We start from the raw sequence: 22,305 nt of genomic DNA, 5'->3' as shown, positions 1-22,305 counted from the left end.
TACCTTTAGCATTTTCAATGTGATTCTATTTAAATATAATAGAAACATACTTTGAAAATGCTAAATGTATTTCAGAATTAAATAAGTACTCTGCACTATGATGAAGTGCAATCAAGCTAAGAATGAAACTAAAGGCTGATGGGATACAAAATGTTTGAAGCATCTCCATTTGACTTACTTTTGTGGCTATAAACAAACTTATCAAAAAGAGGAGAAAGTTGCATCCATCATACTAGAAAGGAAAAATTGCCTAATTGCATAAATAATTCAGAAACATTTTTTCTAATATTAGGTTATGTATCACAGCACAATGCATCAAAAGCCCTTTTTTCTGTTAAGTAGACCACAAGAATCATACATCTTTCTCTCTTGTAGTTGCTGAAATTCACTTATCCTTAAAGCAACAGTGAAAGCTATACTGTAAACTTCTTTATAGCCCATAAATGAAGCTAGGATGATTCAGCCTTATATCTATTGCCGCATTTATATACTGTACTAATATGTGTTTTGTTTTAATAATACAATGCTAAATCATATCCAATGGTACATGAAGGCTGGGTTCACATACTGCACTAAGTCAGATCCAAGTGCACAACATTGTGGCTGTGCATGATATGAGAATCATGCTTGTGTCTTCTGGACAAAAAATAATTTATAATGTCATGTCAAGATTGACTTTCAGCAAAAGAATAAACCAGTCTTTTCCTTCTCGAGGACCATTAAAAGACCTTGTGTTAATTAAATATTTGCTTTGAAACTTTATACCTAGAACCTTGAATGTTATACTTTCGGTTTTTGGTGCTGTGTTTTTGTTCATTCTTTTGATTATCAAATTTAATCTGATTTCTCTGTCATGGGATGCTCTTCCATCTCCGCTAGGTTCTGTACTCATCTAACCATGGGAATCACCAGGCCCCAGTCTTTGTGCTGCCGGGAGTCCAGATACTGTTGTCCCATAATCCAGTGGAGCTCCCACTAACTTTTGCCCCTTGTGGCTTCTTTATCTTAGTTTCAGGTTCCAGGTGTTGGCTCATTTCCTCCAAGGAAGAAATTTCCAAGTCACTATCCTCCTCATAGGCAAACTACATCAGGAAGACAAGGGAAGATGAAGTGAGAACAAGTGATGGAAACTTGCAAACATTGGATGCACCAAGAAATGCATGAATAATTTGATACTTGTGAATAAAAAATATTTGATTTGCAGTTACCCTTCAGATTTTATGTTTCAATGAATTTTTATAGAATATTTAGAAACATGCATTTAAACAGAACATTTTAACTAAGATGAGTTTGTAAAAATTTGTCAAAATCTCTCTCTCTCTCTCTCTCTCTCTCTCTCTCTCTCTCTCTCTCTATATATATATATATATATATATATATATATATATATATATATCTTTTCTAAACAATTTTTATGCTATTAGACATTGCACGTGAATGTCTAAACAAGAATGACTTATCAATGAATTCATACAAAATTCACTCAATTTAGGTAGGCCATCATACAGAGGTGGACAACCTTTAGATCCAAGTCCCTTTCTTGTTGCCCTTTGAAGCACTTCAAAATTTACCAAGCTTCCCATGATGTTGAGGTTGGAAATAAGCGAAACTGAATTGTAAGCCTACAGGTCTAGCACAATGAAAAAATCAAAGTCCTTCCCCAGCTCCTGGATGAAAATCACTGTTCACCTTTAATGGCTGCTGTGGCCCAGCATTTCATATCATTTCCCTGCCTCATGTTGTTACTGGCCCTTCAGGTAAAAACTAAAACTAATTGTTGTCTCTAGCTATTAAAAGTATCTATTTTTGATTATATGCCAGTAAGTCATTGCCAACTCTTTCCTGCCATCTGATTTTTTTTTGCAGGTGAGATGTGGTAGATCTCATAATCTTTAGGCAACCTAACCACTTTATGGATTAATACAATGAACAATCCTTTTGTTGACAACATATTGACTACCTCTGAATTACTCGCTGTCTTGATCTTTTACTTTTTGTAAATAATCTTAAACCCATTTACAGAATAAAATGTAACTTTCTTAGAAACGTGCAGATCCTGCTACTAGTGAATCAGTTACGAACAAGATCTGTACTGTTTGGAAGCAAAATTAAGAGGCTACTACCTGCTACCTTCTTGGGTTTTGAAATTAACACCAATACCTGAAGCTTCTTTGTGGGATGATTGGTTTTAGCATCTTCTTTGCTTTGGACGGCAAAGAGCTTCACACCACCTGGAGGCTTCTTTCCAGATATGTTCAGTTTCTTCTCCAGATTTTTAGCCATTGACTGCACTAGCGTTTCTAAGTGAAGCAAGGAATCAGTTAGGCTCAGGATTAGTGGTGACATGTGATTGTACTAGCCTTTCAGCCTATTGCTAGGCCTCATAGGAAATGGTTATTATATTTGAAAAGTTATTTAGCCTAAACAACTATTAATTCATGTTTTCTTTCTGAATTTTATAAAAATAATCATATATGTTTTATTTTATTTATTAATTTATTTATTATTTTATTAATTTAATTTGTATACCGCCCTTCTCCCTAGGGACTCAGGGCGGTGAACAGGGCAATACATAAAAACTAGATACAAAAATTAAAATTATTAAAACATGATTAAACAATGCCCATAAATTAATACAAATTTAAAATTAAAGTCATTTCCCACCCCGTCCCATCAGGCCAGGCCAGCTTGTTTAAAGAGGTAAGTTTTAAGATCGCGCCGGAAGGAGCGGAGATCGGGCGCCATCCGGAGCTCAACCAGAAGATGGTTCCATAAATCCGGTGCACCCACAGAGAACGCTCTCCCCCTGGGGGCCACCAGTCGGCATTCTTTGACCGGTGGCACCCTGAGGAGGCCCTCTCTGTGGGAGCGTACTGGGCGGAGGGAAGTTGACGCCGGCTGCAGGTGCTCCCCAAGGTATTCTGGACCCATGCCATGAAGGGCTTTGTAGGTCATTACCAACACCTTGAACCTCACCCGGAAGACAACCGGTAACCAATGCAGCTCGCGGAGTAAAGGTGTGACATGGGAGTATCGGGAGACTCCCAGTACAACTCTCGCGGCTGCATTCTGTACCAGTTGGAGCCTCCGAGTGGTCTTCAAGGGTAGCCCCATGTAGAGAGCGTTGCAGTAATCAAGACGAGAGGTCACGAGCGCATGAGTGACCATACGCAAGGCATCCCGGTCTAGATAGGGCCGCAACTGGAGCACCAGGCGAACCTGGGCGAAGGCCCCCCTAGTCACAGCTACAATATGGTCTTCTAAGGAGAGTTGTGAATCTAGGAGGACTCCCAAGTTGCGAGCCCTATCTACAGGAGATAATGACTCACCCCCCATAATGAGGGGTGGGATATCCTGAATATCCCGAGATGCCGGTACGCACAGCCACTCAGTCTTGTCAGGGTTGAGTCGAAGCCTGTTCCTCCCCATCCAGACCCGGACCACCTCCAGGCACCGGGACATCACGTCGAGGGCATCACTGGGGTGGTTTGGGGTCGAAATGAAAAGTTGGGTATCATCAGCATACTGATGATACCCAACTCCAAAACCACGAATGATCTCACCCAGCGGTTTCATGTAGATGTTGAACAGGAGAGGCGAGAGGACCGACCCCTGAGGGACTCCACAAGCGAGAGGCCTCGCGGTCGACCTCTGCCCCCCTGCCAACACCGACTGCGAGCGTCCCAGGAGATAGGAGGAGAACCACTGAAGAACCGTGCCTCCCACTCCCAATCCCCTGAGACGCCACAGCAGGATACCATGGTCGATGGTATCGAAAGCTGCTGAGAGGTCTAATAGGACTAGAACAGAGGAATATCCCCTGTCCCGGGCCCTCCAGAGATCATTCACCAGCGCGACCAATGCCGTCTCCGTGCTGTACCCGGGCCTGAAGCCCGATTGGTACGGGTCTAGATAATCCGCTTCATCCAGGACCAGAGGGAGCTGATGCGCCACCACACTCTCAACAACCTTCGCAAGAAAGCGAAGGTTGGAGACCGGACGAAAGTTATTCAAAACAGCCGGGTCCAAGGCAGGCTTCTTGAGGAGAGGTCTCACCACCGCCTCCTTCAAGGCGGCGGGAAAACTACCCTCACTCAGAGAGGCAGATATAACCACCTGGAACCAGCCTCGTGTCCCCTCCCGGGCTGCATAAACCAGCCAGGAAGGGCACGGGTCCAATAAACATGTGGTGGAGCTCAGCCTCCCCATGATCCTGTCCACTTCCTCCGGAGTCACAGGATCGAACTCCTCCCAGGTGACATTGACAAGACCGCTCGTGTCCTGATCGTCCGATACTGCCCAGTCGGAGTCCAAACCGGTCCGAATCCGAGCGATTTTGTCCAACAGATGTTGACTAAATTCCTCGGCATGCCCCTGCAAGGGTTCCCCACTCACCTTCTGATTAAGGAGGGAGCGGGTCACCCTAAACAGGGCAGCCGGGCGATTATCTGCGGACGCGATGAGGGCAGCGAAGTAGTTAGATCTCGCTACCCTCATCGCTGCGAGATAAGACCTAATATGGGTTCTTAGTCGCAATCGGTCGGATTCAGATCGGCTGGACCTCCAAACGCTCTCTAGGCCCCGTCTCCGACGCTTCATCTCCCGGAGCTCCGCGGAGAACCATGGAGCCCATTGGGATCTGCGCCGGGTCAGGGGCCGCAGGGGTACAACTCGGTCAAGTGCCTCCGTGGCCGTCCTTTCCCAGGCTTCCACTAAGGCATCTGCCGAGCTGTGAGCTGAGGAGGCAGGTGGGGACCCCAGCGCTACCTGAAAACTCTCAGGGTCCATTAAGCGCCTGGGGCGGAACCATCTAGTTGGCTCAACAACCCCACGGTGGGGGGTGGCAAAATGGAAGACCAGCCGCAGGAGATGATGATCGGTCCATGACAGGGGCATAACAATTGGGGAGCCCCCACCAAGATCATCTAACCACCGACCAGATAAGAAAACCAAGTCAAGGGTGTGGCCTCCCTCATGAGTCGGTCCATGAATTACCTGCGTCAGGTCCATGGCCGTCATGGAAGCCATGAACTCCCGAGCTAACTCAGATGCTCCTCCCAGGGATGGTAGATTGAAGTCTCCCAAAACCATAAGTTTGGGAAACTCAATCACCAGCCCTGAGAGGATATCGAGAAGCTCAGGCAGGGCTGCTGCTACGCGACTAGGCGAAAGGTACACGAGCAGCAAGCCCAACTGCGCCCTGGGACCAAACCTCAATAGGAGAGATTCACACCCGACTATCTGAGGAACGGTGGCCTCCTGCGGACATAAGGTCTCCCTCATAACCACAGCCACTCCCCCACCCCTACCCTGAGTCCGAGGCCGGTGTAGCACCCGGAAGCCTGGTGGGCAAAGATCAACCAGGGGGATACCACCCTCTGGGCCCAACCAGGTTTCCGTGATGCAGGCCAGGTCCGCATGCTCACCCTCGACAAGATCCCGGACGAGGGGAGCCTTATTAGCAACGGACCTGGCATTCAGGTACACCAGCCGGAGCTCAGGTGGCTGCACATCCCCGCTCCCAGAACCTTGGGTCGAAGACAGAGGGTCGGAGCGCCTCACCGCTTGTAGATAGCGGAGAGGCCCTCCCGGAGGTCAATACGGCCCTCTGATCTTACACCTGCTGCCATTCCCTATCGTCGTGGGAATTGACAATCCCACGACCCGCTCCAGAGCTCCGGAGATGACCGATCCCGGCTCCCCCTCAACGCGATCTATCCTGGGCCTGGCCTGAACAGCAGTTGGCGGATTACCCCCCCCTCTCCAACCAACCACAACCCTCCCCCCTCCCTAACCCTACAAAAAATTTAGCTAAAAAAATAATCAGGGGCCTCTTATTAAATTTATATCTTAGGCCCCTGTTTCTGCCCGGCCATCTCTCAGGGTCCCAACAATCGGGCCCGTCATCAAGAGGCGAATTAAAAGGTAAGGCGGGTTGCACCCAGGATGGGGGGGCACCCCTGAGGGCAAGTAAAACCGTGCTGGAGTACCTCAAAACCATGGTAATAATTGGGTAAAACAGCAAAAAAACGGACCCAGATCAAAATAAATAAAATGGGAGGATCTTAAAATGGAAGGAGAATATCCAGACTGCAAACCCAGCTCTTCTGCCACTAGAGCTGGGTAACCCCGGGACAATCCCCGTTCTCTCACAACGGTCAGAACCGGGGAGCAGCCTGAGATATACAGCCGGGGAGAGAGATACCGCCTAGAGCTCTCACCTCTAAGACGGAACAGATGGGAACTCTTAACTCTTAACCACTCTCTCACAGTGGTTATACACCCGGCACCTTCCACAACCCAAGGGGAAAAGGAAAAAGGGAGGACAATAGGGGAAACCAGTCAGCGAGATGGATTAGGGTAAAAACCCATAAAGTCACGGAGTGGGGCTCAAGGATATGGTCCAGTGAGCTATAATAGTCCATGCCTCCAGATGTCCAGGCATAAAAGTCCATACTCCACCCAGCCATAGTCACCATGCCAAGACCGCCAACCGTCCCTCACCGCCAACCGTCCCAGACGCTAACCAGGGCCGTCTCCACCACTCCAGCTTAAAACGCTGACGCTGCTCCAAGCCGTAGTTCATAATAGCAGTCGTAAATCAACCAGCATCCGGCTCCTGAGCAACTGGAAAGTTCTCCTCAAGGTCGCCAGCTCCGTCGAGTTATTCCGGGCTCCGCAAGACTCCACCAGACTCCCATAACAGCATAGCCGCAGCTAGAATCAGCAGGTTGGCAGGGCGCGGGGTGCGGGTCTCCCAAGATCTTCCAAGACCTCCACCACTCTACTCTAGGATTCACTGGGTTCCCGCAGCTCCGACAGTCAGCCAGTCGGTGTTGTACAAAGCAAGGCTCTACCGAGTTCTTCCGCGTTCTTCCAGAGCCTCCGGAGGCCTCCATTTGGCTTCGTTGAGCTCCGGCGGCCCGACAATCAGCTGAGTTCCTGCGGCCCGACAATCAGCTGGTCGGCGCCGCAGAGCACAGCACGGAGCTCAGCCAGTTCTTCCGGGCTTGCACGGCTCTCCCAAACCTCCAAAACTCCAAGCTTAGAGCTTGTACTACAGCAACACACCCTGGCAAATCTCCATAGTAGTATTTAATTAGTATTTAAAGTATTTAATTCAGCTATAAACATTGGTATTGACATAGCAACTACCAAATTTCAGTTGTCTGTCATTTAAGCCTATATCTATATCTATATCTATATCTATATCTATCTAAAACAAGATAAATGTTGTCCCAGCATAGTAATCATTTGATTGCTGAAGTAGTTGATACATATCTTAGTATTTTTTTTACTTCTTTGACACTGACATTTGTGTACATTATGACAATAATAAACCCAATTAAATGATAGTCACCTGAATGAGTTCCTGCTACAACTGAGGAACTCTTTCCTGTACCAATTTTCTCTTTAGAAAAGTCTGTGTCAGATGAATCCCACTCACTCTCTTCCACCTGTGCTGCTCTGGGAACAGGTTTGCTCTGTTTTGGTTCCGTCCTGAGGGATGTGTGTTTCGGAGAGCTCATGTTTGTTTCTTCCTCAGACTCTTCAGTCTCAGAACTGAAAGGTGAAGTACTGAAGGAGAGAAACACAATAGAAGGGAAAACTGGGAAAAGAATAAATATTATGAACCATTTTATACTGTATCTTATTGTATTGTGTTGCATTGTATCTTGTTTCATTATGTTTTGAGCTGCCCAGAATCAATCTGGAGTCAGCAAGTGTCCAAGCTGAATAAAATCAATAAACACTTATTATAAAAAGCCTGCTTTGTGTGATTCTAAGAATGCTGAAAGTTTACAGCTTCTCTAATAGAATCTGAAGTACTTTCAGAGTAGCCTAGCTAGGGAATGCATATCAATGACCTTTGTAAAAATGTGTTGCACCTTTCTTTCAAAGGTAAACTCAAACAATTTATGAACACCAAAATACCTCAAGAAAAAAATAAGTGTAGCAGACTGACTGAGCTTGTAGGGAGAAGGCAGGTGGCCTCAAGCCACCATTTCCAGAAACCCCATCTCCTACTGGGAAGAGGTGGCTTGGTAATGCTTGTTAAAATCATTCATCTTCCAAGGGATGCCATTTCTGGCATCCTTCTAAGTGTGCGAAAGAAAAGGCCATTATAATCTGTGCTGTTTCTGGAAATAACATGGTAAAAATGCAACTTTGTGGTTACCTAGTATTGAGGCATTTGATTAAATGATTCACCCTCCTCCCTTTCTTGGGAGATAGACCAATCCAAACATGGATAGCAAAAATTATTTTAAAATAGTCGATGAAAAAGAGGACAAATTGCAAAAGCTGTTCTGAAAAGGGAAGCTCAGTGCTTCAGGCAGACCACAAGAAGGTACAAAATAGAAGAAAATTAGAATGTTTTCTGGTAACATCTTTGGAGAGATGCTGTAGGATTTCTTTTACAGATCACAAAAACAACTAATACTGTGATACTCTACATCAGACATGTCAAACACAAGGCCTGGGGGCCGGATGCAGCCCAGAAAGTGGTTTCATGTGGCCCACAAACCCATCCTGGAAACAGTGAAGGAACGCCCCCCGCTGCCTTGGCCCCAGCCCAGGCCGGCCAGGGGCCAATGTACAATTTCGTGGTGGCCATCTATGCTGAAATACATTGTCTTAGCGCCACAAGGCTGTCTGGAAACAGCGAGGGACCAGCCCCTGCCGCATCGGCACTGCCCCCTGGGTGCATGCTTGGGAGGTATCACCCTTTGTGAGGAATGAAGAAATGCACCATCATCTGGAAGTGGCCAGCACATGGCCCTGCCTACTTCAGGCAGGCTAGGGGCTGGGCAGTGTTGCGCTTCTCTTCAGATTCATGCCACCTGACTTAGCTTCTTGGCACTGTGTGGAGAGCGCCCCGCTGCCTGCCAAAATTGGGCAGGCTGGGGGCTGGGCAGCATTGCGCAGGTAACATCGATTCTCATGCTGTTCATGGCATCCCCTCCCCAAGAGCCCACCAAGCCGGATATGTGAAGTAGGCAAGGGCCATGTGCTGGCCACTTCCAGGTGATGGTGCATTTCTTCATTCCTCATGAAGGATGACACTTCCCCAGCTGCGTTTCTTGCCTGTTTTTCTCCCTCCCTCATCTCAAATATTTTCCCACCACTCTAGGAGGAAGGAAGGAAGGAAGGAAGGAAGGAAGGAAGGAAGGAAGGAAGGAAGGAAGGAAGGAAGGAGAGGGAGGGTCTGAAGGAAGTCCCCTTGCCCCCTCCTCCTGGCCTATCTCGGGGGGTCTCCCATCCTATTGCTAAGGAAGCTTTGAATACAAAGCCAGGTCTCCTCACATGGAGAGGGAGTGGGTTTCCCTCTTGACTTTGCCCTCGTACCCACCATGAGCAACATGGCTAAGGAGAGCAAGCACAGCAGCAGCAGCCTTGAGGACGAGGTAAGTGCAGCTGGGCACCCCCTTGGGAAAGTGGTGCTGGGCTTAGTGCCGTGGGTGCTTGAGGGCTGGACTGGGCATTTGACCTCCGTGCCACCATCCAGCCCTCCCACCACCACTATGGCCTGAGAGGAACAGTGAGGCTCCTCCAGTGGACCATGCCTTGGCACTTGCCCCGGTTCCATCTCCTTCTGCCAGAGAACCTCAGATCTGTTCCACTCCTGCTCAGGCCCCCATAGGCACCCTTGACACGAACGATGTAGAGCTGGCCATGCCCACCCAGTAGACCACACCCACTCCAGCCACGACCACCCAGTAGGCCGTGCCCACCCTGCCCCCCCACCCCCCCAAGGGCAACCACAATGCTGATGTGGCCCTCAATGAAATTGAGTTTGACACCCCTGCTCTACATGAAGAAGTGCTAAAGATTGGAATTACACAGAATTCACTAACTTGCACGGAGAAATACAGTGTTTCAATTTGAGTAGGTAACACACAGGAAAAAGTCAAAGTAAATTTATATGTTTTCCAAAATACTAATTTTTATAGCAAAAATTCCTTTGCTTTATTTAGTGAGAATTTCTCCAGGATCCTGTAGATTCTATTTGAACTAGAGACTGTTAAAAAGCTATGTTATAAATTCCTCCCTTTTCCAGTCTCCATCCAGAAACTTACTTCATTTTTAAAAGGAAATTTTAAACTTTTTAAACAATTTTAAACTGTTATTTCTAGCAAAGAAGAGAAATGCAGTATTCTCAGTCTGTATACACAAGGAGTCATACTGCATTCCTGAATGTGGAATTTACATCTGCAGTTGTCTATCAAACAAGCTGGGTTTGCGAATATCAGTTTTTTATAAGCTTTTTCACTGACTATTTTGCACATTCGCAATGATTAGTTAAGTCTCATGCAAATGAATGGGTGACTATATAAATTCAATAAGTAAATAAGTAAGTAAGTAAGTAAGTAAATAAATAAATAAATAAATAACTTTAATTATAAAAAGATCAAGCATAGGTTAAAACATCAAATCAGGAAAATCCAATTATAATCCAGAACTCACCTGGGGAAGTGAACAGCAGATTGTTGAAGAGAAGGTGAGCTGCTTCTAATTTGATTTGGAGATGGTACCTTTGGAATCTCTATTGAACTAGTCATGGAACTAACTTTGCTACGAGGAGCTGGTTTCGGTTTGTCCTGGGCATAATATTGTACTTCCACTGGGTGTGTTCCAATCTTCAAAGGTGTAACCTGGAGTGGAGAATGCTGGTTTTTTTGGTTTTTTTCTGAGGGAAATGATTGAAAACATTTGATTAAAAAACAACAACAATCTGACTGGTATTTAATCTGGGTCTCAAAGATCACTGTTAAAGAGTTCCACATCAAAACAATTACAACTGAACCACTGAGAATTTCACAGAATTTTTAAAATGCAACCTTTATATCTCTTTTGCTTTGTGAATAACCTCTAATAGCATTAAGGCAAGTACAAAAGCAGGATTTGCAGTTCTAACCTGACAAAAGTTTTATGTTTGCCCCAGAAACCAAATGAAGCAAAAAGCCTAAGTAAAAATCCTCTTAGTGACTCAGCTTCAATTATCCAGCTAACTCAAACATTACACAGAAATTATATTCGTCTATTTGCCTCTTACGTGTTCATAGCTGGGTCGCTGATGGTTCCCGAATAATCTCACAATAAGTATCTCCCCACTAGTAAAAATAAATTATCTGTTCTTGCCTTTTCATACACTTGATCCACAGATTTATTATTAAAGCCAGACTCTCGGGTTATGCAACTGCAGACACATGTACATATGCACAAACCTTTGGTGATTGTTTATGGCTCACCCCTGTTGTAGAAAAATGTCTTGGATAAAATGAATTTAAATGTTTATCTACCAATCTTCATGAAAGGCTACAACCTATCTTTTTAAGCATGCTTTTAATAGCACGCAGAATAGTAAATATTCTTCTGTGTGCTACAAAAGTCATGCTTAAAAAGATGGGTCACAGCCTTTCATGAAGATTGGGAGAAGAATATTTACTCTAGGGATTTATTTATTTATTTATTTTGCTCTCACCACCATATTTACCCAGTACATGGATCAGAGTTAAAGTATATTTTTCCAGGATTACCAATATTAAGAAGTGTGGGAAACACCATAGGCTAATTAATTTGTACTTTTGTACAATTGGCACTTTTAGAGTATTTTGCTTGTATTATATACATGTTTTGTACAGTTTTATCCTTTTTTAACACTAGACTTACCCTGGGGTAAGATAGGTGGCAAACAAATTTAATAAAATAAAAAAATGATGTTAAGTAATTTCTTATCAGTTCTATTTATATAACTAGCCTTTTGTACAAAAGATACTGAATATGCTTAACATTTAGGATATCTCAAGATTATAAATGTTCTTTTATATCTCTTCGAAGTGTTTCATTAGTCGGAACCATGACATGAGCATCATACCTAAGACTGAAGAAAACAGCCAGGACATATTCTCTTCATCCTTCTGAACCACTTTCTTCTGCACTTCTTTTTCAAGTTTATCTCTCAAGTTTAGCAGCCCTGGAAATGTTTTAGCCTTCTGCTGCTGCTGTTTTTTAATCAAAGTTCTCAAATGTTTATAGGTTTGAGCTGGGATAGCTTTTGTACCCTATAAAACAGAACAAATGTTTCTAATCAGTATAAATGTGTGCATGAGCCCTGCTCTCATCATTCATGCAGCAAATACGTTCCTGAGATCTCAACCTCTTCAAATTAAACAGGGGATTCCTCATGCTAGGCCAAATGTAAATTCCTGGAATGCTCTATTCAGGTGGAAAACTTGCTATACCTCATTTGAAAAGTTCCTGCTGAATTAAAAAGGTTGAAAACAAGGAGGATTAAACTGCTGTACAAATCAGTATTCCAATCTTAAATCCATTACAAAAGGAACATAATTATCATCTGATCTCCCAGATAGATCTGCTGTGTCTGGAGTTGATAAACTAAGTGTGAGAAAATAGTTGGGAATGAAATAGGTAAGTTTTCAGACAGAAAGTGGGACTAGGAAGGAAATTGAAATAGACTAAGCGGCTCGTAGAAAAAGAGTTGTGGATGGTCTCATGGAGAGAAAAAGAAGATGGCCAGCAAATCAGTGGGATTCAGGCAGTTTTGGCTGCCAAAAATATGCCAATTCCAGATGGATTGAGGATCACTGAAGAAGCTCCCTGGGTATAGGGAAGATTACTGAAAATTAACAAGGATTATGTTTTGAGAAATAGTGTAACCTGTACAGAATTTGGGAGAAAGAAGAGGGGGACTTGAAGACACATTATTTGCTTTTGATACATGTTACTGACAGATCTATCCAGTGGTGGGATTGAAATATGTGAACAACCAGTTCTCTGTGTGGATGCCACTTGCAGAAGCCCATTCTGGGCTTGGGCAACAAAAAATTAGCTACCGGTTCTGCCGAAGTGGTGCGAACTGGCTGAATCCCACCACTGGATCAATCTAGTTGTGAAAGTAAAACTGTGACACAATACAGAAGTTTGTTTTAAATTTTGCAATATTGCAGTTAAAGAGAAATGATAAATTATAGAGTTATTGTCTATATTTCCACACTCCCTGAGACAGCTACATTGCACAAGGTTACATGTCAAGCAAGAATGCATTTCTTTCAAATATATTTGTCTCATGCTTATTTCCTTGTCTTTTATTGGATTGTTGCAATATACTGAGACAAAGAAGTCAAGAATGAATCTTAAAAAAATGTTAATTAACACTTCATAATTTTTGGAGGCAAAAGAAAAAGCAGTTCCTTGGCAAGCTATTTTCCTGAAAAAGGTTTCGGAGGAGGAAGAGGAGAGGAAGAGTCTGATGCTAGGGTGCTTTTCAATTTTCTGTCAAGCATGTGAATGTGTTGAACAGGTATTCAAAGATGAGTATAATTTTATGTCACTTTTTTGCCAGACAAATTAATATACATCACAATCCTCAAATTTGCATCCAACTGAAATTCAAAGTAATTCTAGTGGATAAAAAATGAAAAATGTTCCTTTCACACCACTGAGCCGTGATGGCGCAATGGTTAGAATGCAGTACTGCAGGCCACTTCTGCTGACTGCTGGTTGCTAGAAGTTTGGCAGTTTGATTCTCATTGGCTCAAGGTTGACTCAGCCTTCCAACCTTCCGAGGTTGGTAAAATAAGGACCCAGATTGTTGGGGACAATATGCTGACTCTGTAAACCACTTAGAGAGGGCTATAAAGCATTGTGAAATGGCATATAACTCTAAGTGCTTTTGCTATTTTCTTCTAATAGGACTTACTCGTTTCACTCCCATGGTCTCCAGTTTATCTTCAAGTGTCTCTTCCAGAATTGGCCGGAATTGCTTCAACAAATTGGGATCCTTCCGCAGTGTTTCCAGAACTCTATTCTTCCTGTCCAAAGTATCATCTAGTTCTACCGAAACCAATGAACAGGATGGTTAAACATTCTGGAATGTTTAAAATTTATACCCTATCCCCAAACTGCCACTTAAACATTTATTTCAGGGGAAGAAAAAAAAAGTCTTCATCCAACTTCAATTTAATCTGCCACTGAAGGAGATGGTTTCTGTAAAATTCAAGAAAATAGTCCTAACTCCTTCATTTATTCCAGGACAGCAGAGACAACCCAATACAAATATAGTGATCTAATGTAGTGCTTGATTTAATATAGTCCTAATCAGGATTTAATATAGTCCTAATCCATGACTAGAACTGTGTAACTATAACTATCAATTTGTACACTGCCATCTTCTGGAACTGATTATGACATTCATCTAAAAACCAAAGTAAATGACTAGCCACTGTCTTTTTCTGACCTACAACAGTTTATCAGCATCTCGGAAAATACCATTGAGTGGTCAGACTCTCTCTCACTAATAGAAATATTTAGCATATAAGAATGGCAGGTGACATTTATAAAATATACCTTCTTCGCTGGATTCTTTCAGCTTTTCTGTCTTGGGTACCTGTTGGATTTCTGGAAATTGAAATCAGATTTTTTTAAAAAAAGGCCTATATTCATATTCCAAAACACAATCACATCTTTGATATTCTCATGGCATTAACATGACGAGTTAGCCATTATTTTAATGGGAACTAACCTAATTTGGATCCAGCCCAGCTCTTTTAAAAGGAAAGAGAAAGCAATCTGAAGCAAATAGCACAATGGAACTATGCCATTAAGAATACTGATGGGAAAAAATGGGCCAGATGAAAAGTATTATCACTTGGACTCCCTGCAAAGTCTATGAATCAGCATTTTACACTATGTGATGTATCTTATCTGGATGGATAAAGTGAAGAGGGGAGAGAAAGAAATAATAACATGTAAATGAACCTTAGATTTTTGTACAGGTTTAAATGCATTACCATACCCCTTTACAAGTTGTTGAGCAAATCTAAGGATGGCAATGAAATATCTGCATATTGTTTTTCTGTTTCTCTCTTTCTTTTGCCTTCTCTTGTTGTCACATGGAATTTCATATTTTACTAGTTAACCTGCAATCCATTGGGTCATTTCAGAAATATTTCCTTATCTAAACAGAGAAACAGAATGACCGTGGGTGGGCAAAAAAGCAATGGGAGCAAGAGTGATTTCTGATTTCCTGCTGGCTTCTCCACTGACTTCTCTTATGGGATGCTGACAGGGAGCATTGGAAATTATGATTATGTGATTGCAATGCTGTAAGCACCCACAACTTTGCCTAATTTAAATCCCATGGGAGAAATGGGGCCTAGGTTTTGGATGTATATTTCAAGTTAGCCTATTTGAAGTATGTTGGTTTAAAAATTGTTGCCTTATGAGGCACCATTTCACCCAATTTAAGATTACAAACAGGAGAGTTTTATTAATATATAGATGCTCCTCACCACAAGGATTAGTCTTCTTGAGCTTTGTAAAATGCTTAGCAGACATAACGACAGCAACAACAACAACATTAAAAGCTTCAATATTTGAACACTGATCAAATGGAAAGGGAGCTAAAAAAACTTAGAGTAAGTCAGTAGTTAGTATTAACTATTAAACCTGTAGAACAAGTTAAGATTTCTTCCCTCACAGTAGCAATAGGATGATTAAATATAGAAATTCACATCTCTCCACACAGATAAATGCTTTAAATTTTGCCCAGTGCAAAAATAAACCACATTTACAAATCATTCAAAAGGCACAATAAAAAGCTAAGAAAGAAACAAAAAGACCAGAACACATCTTCTAAAGCTACCAATATTCAGGTGAGCACAGATTAACACCAGTCAAACAATTAGGCAGAAAACTATACCAAAATCAAGGCACTACCAATGAGAAAAGACACGCCCATCAACACTGGCAGGGCAAGCTACTGTATATAAACAGGGAGCAAACCCAACACTCACTGGCACTGATGATGTTACCTAGTCTGGTAATGAAACATCTACAATCAACCAAGCTCAGAGAGCACCAAGGACTCCACAGCTTAAAAAGTGTTCAATGGATCCTACTGAGCATTGTTAATATTTTAGTTATAAAGGATCCATTATCTAGAAAAAAAATCTAGCTATCTCCCATTTTTCTCTGGCAGAGAAAAACCAGTGGGCGCAGAATGGGGTTGTATTTGTTTCCAACTTAATGAAGTACCTGAGAAATCTATTCCACTTTTCTTTTTTTTAAGTGTCGAGACTGGCACATTTACACCAGCTCTAGGCTCTTTAAAAATAAGAGTCTTCCCTGACTCTTCTGGATAGGCCATGTGACTGTATGCTTCTGGATGAAGCAGCATGGCTACTAAAGCATTCTATAGTTTTGTCAAAAGAGAAAGAAAATCTACTGTAACTATGGACAGTTATTAAATATAGGGATTGGTCATTACCTCTGGGTTTGCTGGAAGTCAGAAGCTTAATCTGAAAGGTAATGTAAGTATATAAAATAAGTCAGCTATTATTTACAAGGTGCAAGAAGTATTTAGGTGATATGACTGGTACATAATAAGGTAAATCAATTCACAAAGTTACTACTCACATTTCAAAATAAAATGTGTTTCACGTGTTTCATATGTCTCTTCTACTACCAAGAAAGAAGTGCATATAGCAAGAGGAGATGCTTAGCTGGCACTTTACACTGGCCAGAAAAGGAGCTATAACTCTTTCAAGATTTAAGTGGTTATTTCCACAACTGATGCATAATCCAGGGAAAATGCTTTTCATTTAAGGTATTCTCAACACCACACATCCTCCAAATCACATTTTGCTCTTTAAATCTGTATCACACTTAGCCCCACTAATTAAGTGTTTGGAACAAGGGAACATTAAGACATGCAGTTTCCTTATAAAATATGAAATGGTGCTATAGTCCTAGAAATGCTGCCTCATAGGAGACTACTAACAATATACTTTGATTCTCAGAATACAGGAGCATTGTGGTTTGAAAACAAACACAAGCTCATTTCTAAACTGAACTTCTCAGAAGGACTGTATTCAGCTTACTGTATTCTCCTGAGACTGGATGACACCAGCTTGTTCTCTGAGTTGTGTGGTAAGGGAAGCGAGTTGTTTCTTGTTATATTCAGCCATTTTCCATTGGTCAGAAGACAAGGAAGCCTTCAGTTTTTCATTCTCGTTCTTCAGCTAAGACACACACAAAAAAACATTTGGGTGTAAAGATTATTCCATCCTATTAAACACTTCATTAATAGAGACAAAAGGTTAGAAATGCAATTATGAAGGCTGCAACTTAATGGGCTGGTTGTCTAATGTCTCTGGAATCTGTACCATAAAAAATTAAAAATTGCACTGAAATACAATTCAGATACAAGTGTGGAGGGAATGGGATAGTATCTCTAGATTTGCTTTCCTTCATGAACATGCAGTGTAACGTATGTGCAGCATTTATATTTAAAGTATCTCCACATACTATGTCAAACATAGATAGAGGGAGGTAGAGCCTTCAGACTTGCTTTGGCTACTAGAATCCTCTTAATACCAGGATGGAGGGTGTATCATCAGTTAATCTTCTTGTCTATAATGGATGACAAAGATATTTAATTTCTTTTCCATGATGGTTCCTTCTGCCCCCTCTGCCCTAAATGAATAGGCATGGCTGGCTTAATACAATGTCCTCATTTTTCTATTAGCAGAAGAAGTTGCAAAATTTTTGAGTGTACTCACTTTTTCTTTCTCCTTCTCCTTCTCCTTATAAAGTTTCCTAAGTTTCCACTCCCACTCGGTTTTCTGATAAATATTGGAAAAAGTACCCAGACTTATTTAGTTATCTTGCCAGTTATCTATCACAAGTTATTTGAGTCTCAGCAAAAATGTCAGTCTTCACATTTTCTAATAATGCACCTGATTCAGAGTCCCAACTATTATAAAGCAAGAATGGGGAGTTGCATTCACTCCCATAATGCCTTGTTTCATCGAGGAATCTGTAAACCCATTTTAGTTTATACAAGTATTTCCCAACCTGATGCTTTCCTGGTGAGTATTTCTAGATACAGAATTTTGGAATTTAGGATGTAGTTAGGAATGCTGGAAGTCATGATCAAGATACCTGGAGAATACCAGATTAAAAAGGACTAATATGGGATGATCCTACCATATTATTAAAAAGATGAGTTTTGTGGGATTCATCAATAGATACATCTTTCTTTGTAACTATATATGTATATGTGTGTAAGTATGTATATACAATATGTGTGTATACATACATATGGTTTTAAATTGCAGCTTGTATTTTACTGATTAAAAATATTGTCTCAGAAACATCAATATAAATACGTTTAGAACAGTCTGTTCACTATGGTTCTGATAATGTTCTTCAACAGTTATAGAGTTCAAATTAACTATTGAATCCAAAGAACTCTAAACAAGAGATATAAGTTTTAAGTGGTGACTGGATCTATTGTTACACAACAGATCAAAATTATAATTTCGAGAAGAATGAGTCAGTACAGTCATGGCTGAATTGGTTGGGAGCTCTTGGAGCTGTTGTCTCAATATGACTGAAAGACAATAGACTGGAAAAGGCTGCATTATTCCTTTAGATTCCCCCACCTGTTGTTCAATCCTTGCCTTCATCCCTTGTAATTCTTTCTGAGTCTTAGTCCGCTGTTGTTTCTCAAAAGAATCATCATCTTGCAATGTCCCAAGATGTGAGGCTACTGCATTCTTAACTTGTAGTTCCTGAAGTTTCTGCAGAAGGAATATGTGATCTATGACAAAGTGCCACAGTCTGAAGCTGCCAGAAAAATCAAAAATATTTCTCTAGATAACATATAACATTTTCTATTTAACACATATACTTATATGCAGCAGCCTAACTGAGGTATGAGTATATGTAAGGAGGGTCAGATTCCCAATTGCATCATGCTTTAAATCTCTGATCAAGGATTTATCTTGATTGGGAAAATAGTGATCTAAATATTATCACAATTGCTCATATGGCAACCTACTGTCTGCCATAGGAAGAACCCTGGAGTAGAGAAAAATATGTTTATAAGGTTTCTTATTATTGCTTTTTGTCACAGATAATAAAGCTGCTCATCCTTCCTTGGGTCTATCAATAACCCATCCACATATGATAGGAAGAACAGAGGAGAGCATGCACTTGAATTCCAGTTAATGATGGAGGAAACTGAAACACAATCTTTGATATCAAATGCCTATTGCTTAGAACATCTGTATCACATCAAGGAGCTGCATGGCCTTCTATTATTCTTGTAATATTAGTAATGTTTTCATAAAGCTTCAAATATTTGGCGTAAGCTACCCTCAGTCAGGTTAACTGCTTTTTACTTCTAGCCAGGTTTGGCCCTATCCATTTTGCTATCTGCAGCAAAGGACAAGAATGCACCTTTTCATCATTTTATGTTAAACAAAAAATGTTGGGATTAGTAGTTGGTGGATAGCATCCTGCAGTAGCTTAGTTTAATGCATTCAGGAGTAAATCATATGATGCTCTGTTTTCCAACATTTTTCTAGGAATTAGATATTTATTCCTTTGATGTATAAATAAGGCAGCAATACTTATTATCAATATATCTCATATCTTCACTTCAAGAATAGAGATGTGTCCATGCTCAAGTAATGATGGTAAACATGTTGAATATTCAAGAAAATAGAAAAATTGCAAGCCATATCTTTTCCTTACTCCTTCCAAGGCTGAATTTTTGTTGGAAAAGTCCTTGATTTCCGTGAGGAAAAGTTGCCTCAGCTCTTCCATTTCTGTGTGAAACTTTGATCTCTCCTCTTCCTTCCATCTTTCAAACTTCCTCCTTTCCTCATCTTCCCTTTGACGAAGACGCTCTGCTTCCTATAAGAAAAGAATTATCCCCAAATGGAAGATATGATATGGGGCTAAGCTAAGACTAGATTCAGGAAGTTGAAATATTTTTAAAAATTTTAGCATGCAATGAAACTAAACAAATATTCTGAACAAAAAACTGAATGAGGATTCTTAAAATGGCTGAGGTTGAGAAACACTGATAGAGCAAGGGATAAACTGAATGATAGTAACTTGCAAAGACAATTTGCACTATCACAAACATTTGCAGTGCAATCTATGTCCCACTAAACTTATTGGGATTTCATTTCACTCTTCACTCTTCACACTATCATGCCAAGTCTGACTTAAGGTTATTACACAAACACCTGTTTACTATTTTGACCTACTTGTAGATATTTGAGAGTAAGATGATGGCATTATCATTATGTAATTTAGTCACAGATGACCTTGAGAGTTACAGTACATCTCGATGATTAGTTGTTGTCTGATCTTGTTTGAGATAGGCAATACTTATTTAGCTTGTGGATTAGTATGTCCTCTAACTTTGACTGGGAATTCTGGGTCGGTAATCAAATACAACAGGCTGAGAAGTTTACTTTATAATAGCATTATCAACAGAAAAGGATCCATTACCATTCTGGCTATCCCACTAGAGCATATAATTCAGCAAAGTTGTTCTCTGACACAATAGTTAAAATTTCAATTAATAAAGTAATAAAACAGTAATTTATTACTTCGCTTTATAAAAATTACTTTTATTTCTTCATTGGTTGCTTTTTTACATTATAGGTTCTTTATTGCTGCCTTAAGTACTATCCAACTCCATGTGCTTACTGGTAGATTCTGGGCGAATTTGTATGGTTAGAAAATAAGTCTCTGATTGTATTAGTTATGGAGGAAAATGTAGGGTCTTGCATCAATATTGTTCAGGCAAGCACACTGAAATAAAAAGGCTAGGACATTATAGCTAGAAAAGCCTCACATTTAGTCACTGTTTTCAAACAGTATCTAGAGAGGAAACAGATCCTCTGGTAAAGTTTATTCTGAAGGAATAAATATATCTGAGTTGTTTGATTTTGTTTTACCTGTGAAAATAAACCATCCCCTTCAAGATTCCTGGGAAATTTATAAATGCATCTAGGTAATTGATGGCCACTGCTATTTTTTTTTTTAATTTTTCTAAATTATTACTGAAGAATGGAGATACATTTTACCAATTTAATCTACAGTCCTAATATTCCTCAGAGGACTTCTATTAAAATACTAATTAAGAATGAGCCTATTTAGCTTATGGGCCCAGAGAAGATTGGCCTGTTGCTGTATCATAGCTGACATTTTTGACAGAGCGTGAATTATTTCCATTTTGTCTACATATAATTAGTTTTCACCTTGACAAAAGGCATTTGACTTTTGCTTTCCTTTTTATTCATATTCTTACCAATTCATACCTGAACCCTTTGCTGACTCTCAGCCTCCAGCTGGACATGGGTCTCCCTCAACTTGACCTTCAGTTCTTCAATCTCACTTTCCATTTGCTGCACCTGTTTCTTCTTTGACTTCTCTTTGAGTCGATTCAAAAAGAGGCAATGTTAGCGATGGCCTCAACTAGAAACTGAAGCTGTATATAGAAACTAAAATAGGAATTCAACTTTTTGCTAGATTTTTATGCTAAATTATTTCTCAAGAATGGAGATGCATTCTGTAACAAAAGTTGCAAACTTTTAGCCAGTTTGGTTAGTGGTTAGGGCACCAAGCTAGAAACCAGGGCACCATGAGTTCTAGTTCCACCTCAACCATGGCAGCCAGCTGGGTGATCTTGAGCCAGTCATGCTTTCTCAGTCCAACCACCTCACATGGTTGCTGTTGTGGGGAAAATAGGAGGAGAAAGGTTTGTTGGGTATGTTTGCCACCTTGAGTTATTTACAGAAATAATAAAGGTGGACTACAAATTGATAATAAGAGATAATAGGCAACAGATATTAATAGATAATAGATAATTCACAATGCAGGGAAAACAAAGATAAATTGTAATTTTGAACTATTTTCATTTTTTCAAAAATGAATTGGTACTTTCTATTTCAAGACAAAAGAAGTTAAGTATATAACCACTGAAATTTAAGAAAGTAAAAAAAATATTCATGGCAAATAATAGACTAGACTAGACTAGACTAGACTAGACTAGAATAGAATAACACAGTTGGAAGGGTCCAACTTAAATTTAAGTCTCCAAAATTTGACACAATACTGCAAACAACAGTCTAAATTTCCAAACTTTTATTTACATTTTAAAATACAAAGAAAAATTATGATGAGGATTTAGTGATTCAAAAAGTTTACAAATATTTCCTACTCAGGACGACATCAGGTCCATTCTACCTTTATGTAAAGACAGATACACAGTGGTTTGGGCATTAGGGCAGTACCAGATTCATTGCAAATGCTTTGTTACATTAAAATTTACCTTAATTTAGCTTCACACAATGTATCTCCTCTCTGTACTCTGAAAGTGGATATAAAGAAACCTCTCTCTCTCACTCTCTTTCTCTCTCTCTCTCTCTCTCTCTCTCCCTCCATCTCCCCCCCCCCCGCAACCCTAAACCTTTG

General features: G+C 40.9%; 1 protein-coding gene across 1 annotated transcript in view; it reads right to left on the bottom strand.

Moving 5' to 3' along the window:
- Positions 1–758: 758 nt before the first annotated feature.
- DZIP1L (DAZ interacting zinc finger protein 1 like) overlaps positions 759–22,305 on the bottom strand; it is a 31,032-nt gene continuing 9,485 nt past the window's right edge. Inside the window, exons 4-16 of the mRNA XM_081328244.1 lie at positions 21,150–21,262; positions 19,567–19,728; positions 18,471–18,608; positions 17,586–17,648; positions 16,905–17,045; positions 16,292–16,322; positions 14,371–14,421; positions 13,724–13,857; positions 11,879–12,065; positions 10,468–10,690; positions 7,361–7,578; positions 2,161–2,300; positions 759–1,082 (exon numbers count right to left, since the gene is read on the bottom strand). Coding sequence (XP_081184370.1) covers positions 906–1,082; positions 2,161–2,300; positions 7,361–7,578; positions 10,468–10,690; positions 11,879–12,065; positions 13,724–13,857; positions 14,371–14,421; positions 16,292–16,322; positions 16,905–17,045; positions 17,586–17,648; positions 18,471–18,608; positions 19,567–19,728; positions 21,150–21,262 — 1,778 coding nt within the window. The 3' untranslated portion in view covers positions 759–905. The remainder of the gene's footprint in view (positions 1,083–2,160; positions 2,301–7,360; positions 7,579–10,467; positions 10,691–11,878; positions 12,066–13,723; positions 13,858–14,370; positions 14,422–16,291; positions 16,323–16,904; positions 17,046–17,585; positions 17,649–18,470; positions 18,609–19,566; positions 19,729–21,149; positions 21,263–22,305) is intronic.

The sequence above is a fragment of the Vipera berus genome (genome assembly GCF_964194415.1).
Source record: "Vipera berus genome assembly, chromosome: 5".
In the NCBI taxonomy this organism is placed as follows: domain Eukaryota; kingdom Metazoa; phylum Chordata; class Lepidosauria; order Squamata; family Viperidae; genus Vipera; species Vipera berus.
This window is presented reverse-complemented; position numbering and strand designations above follow the sequence as displayed.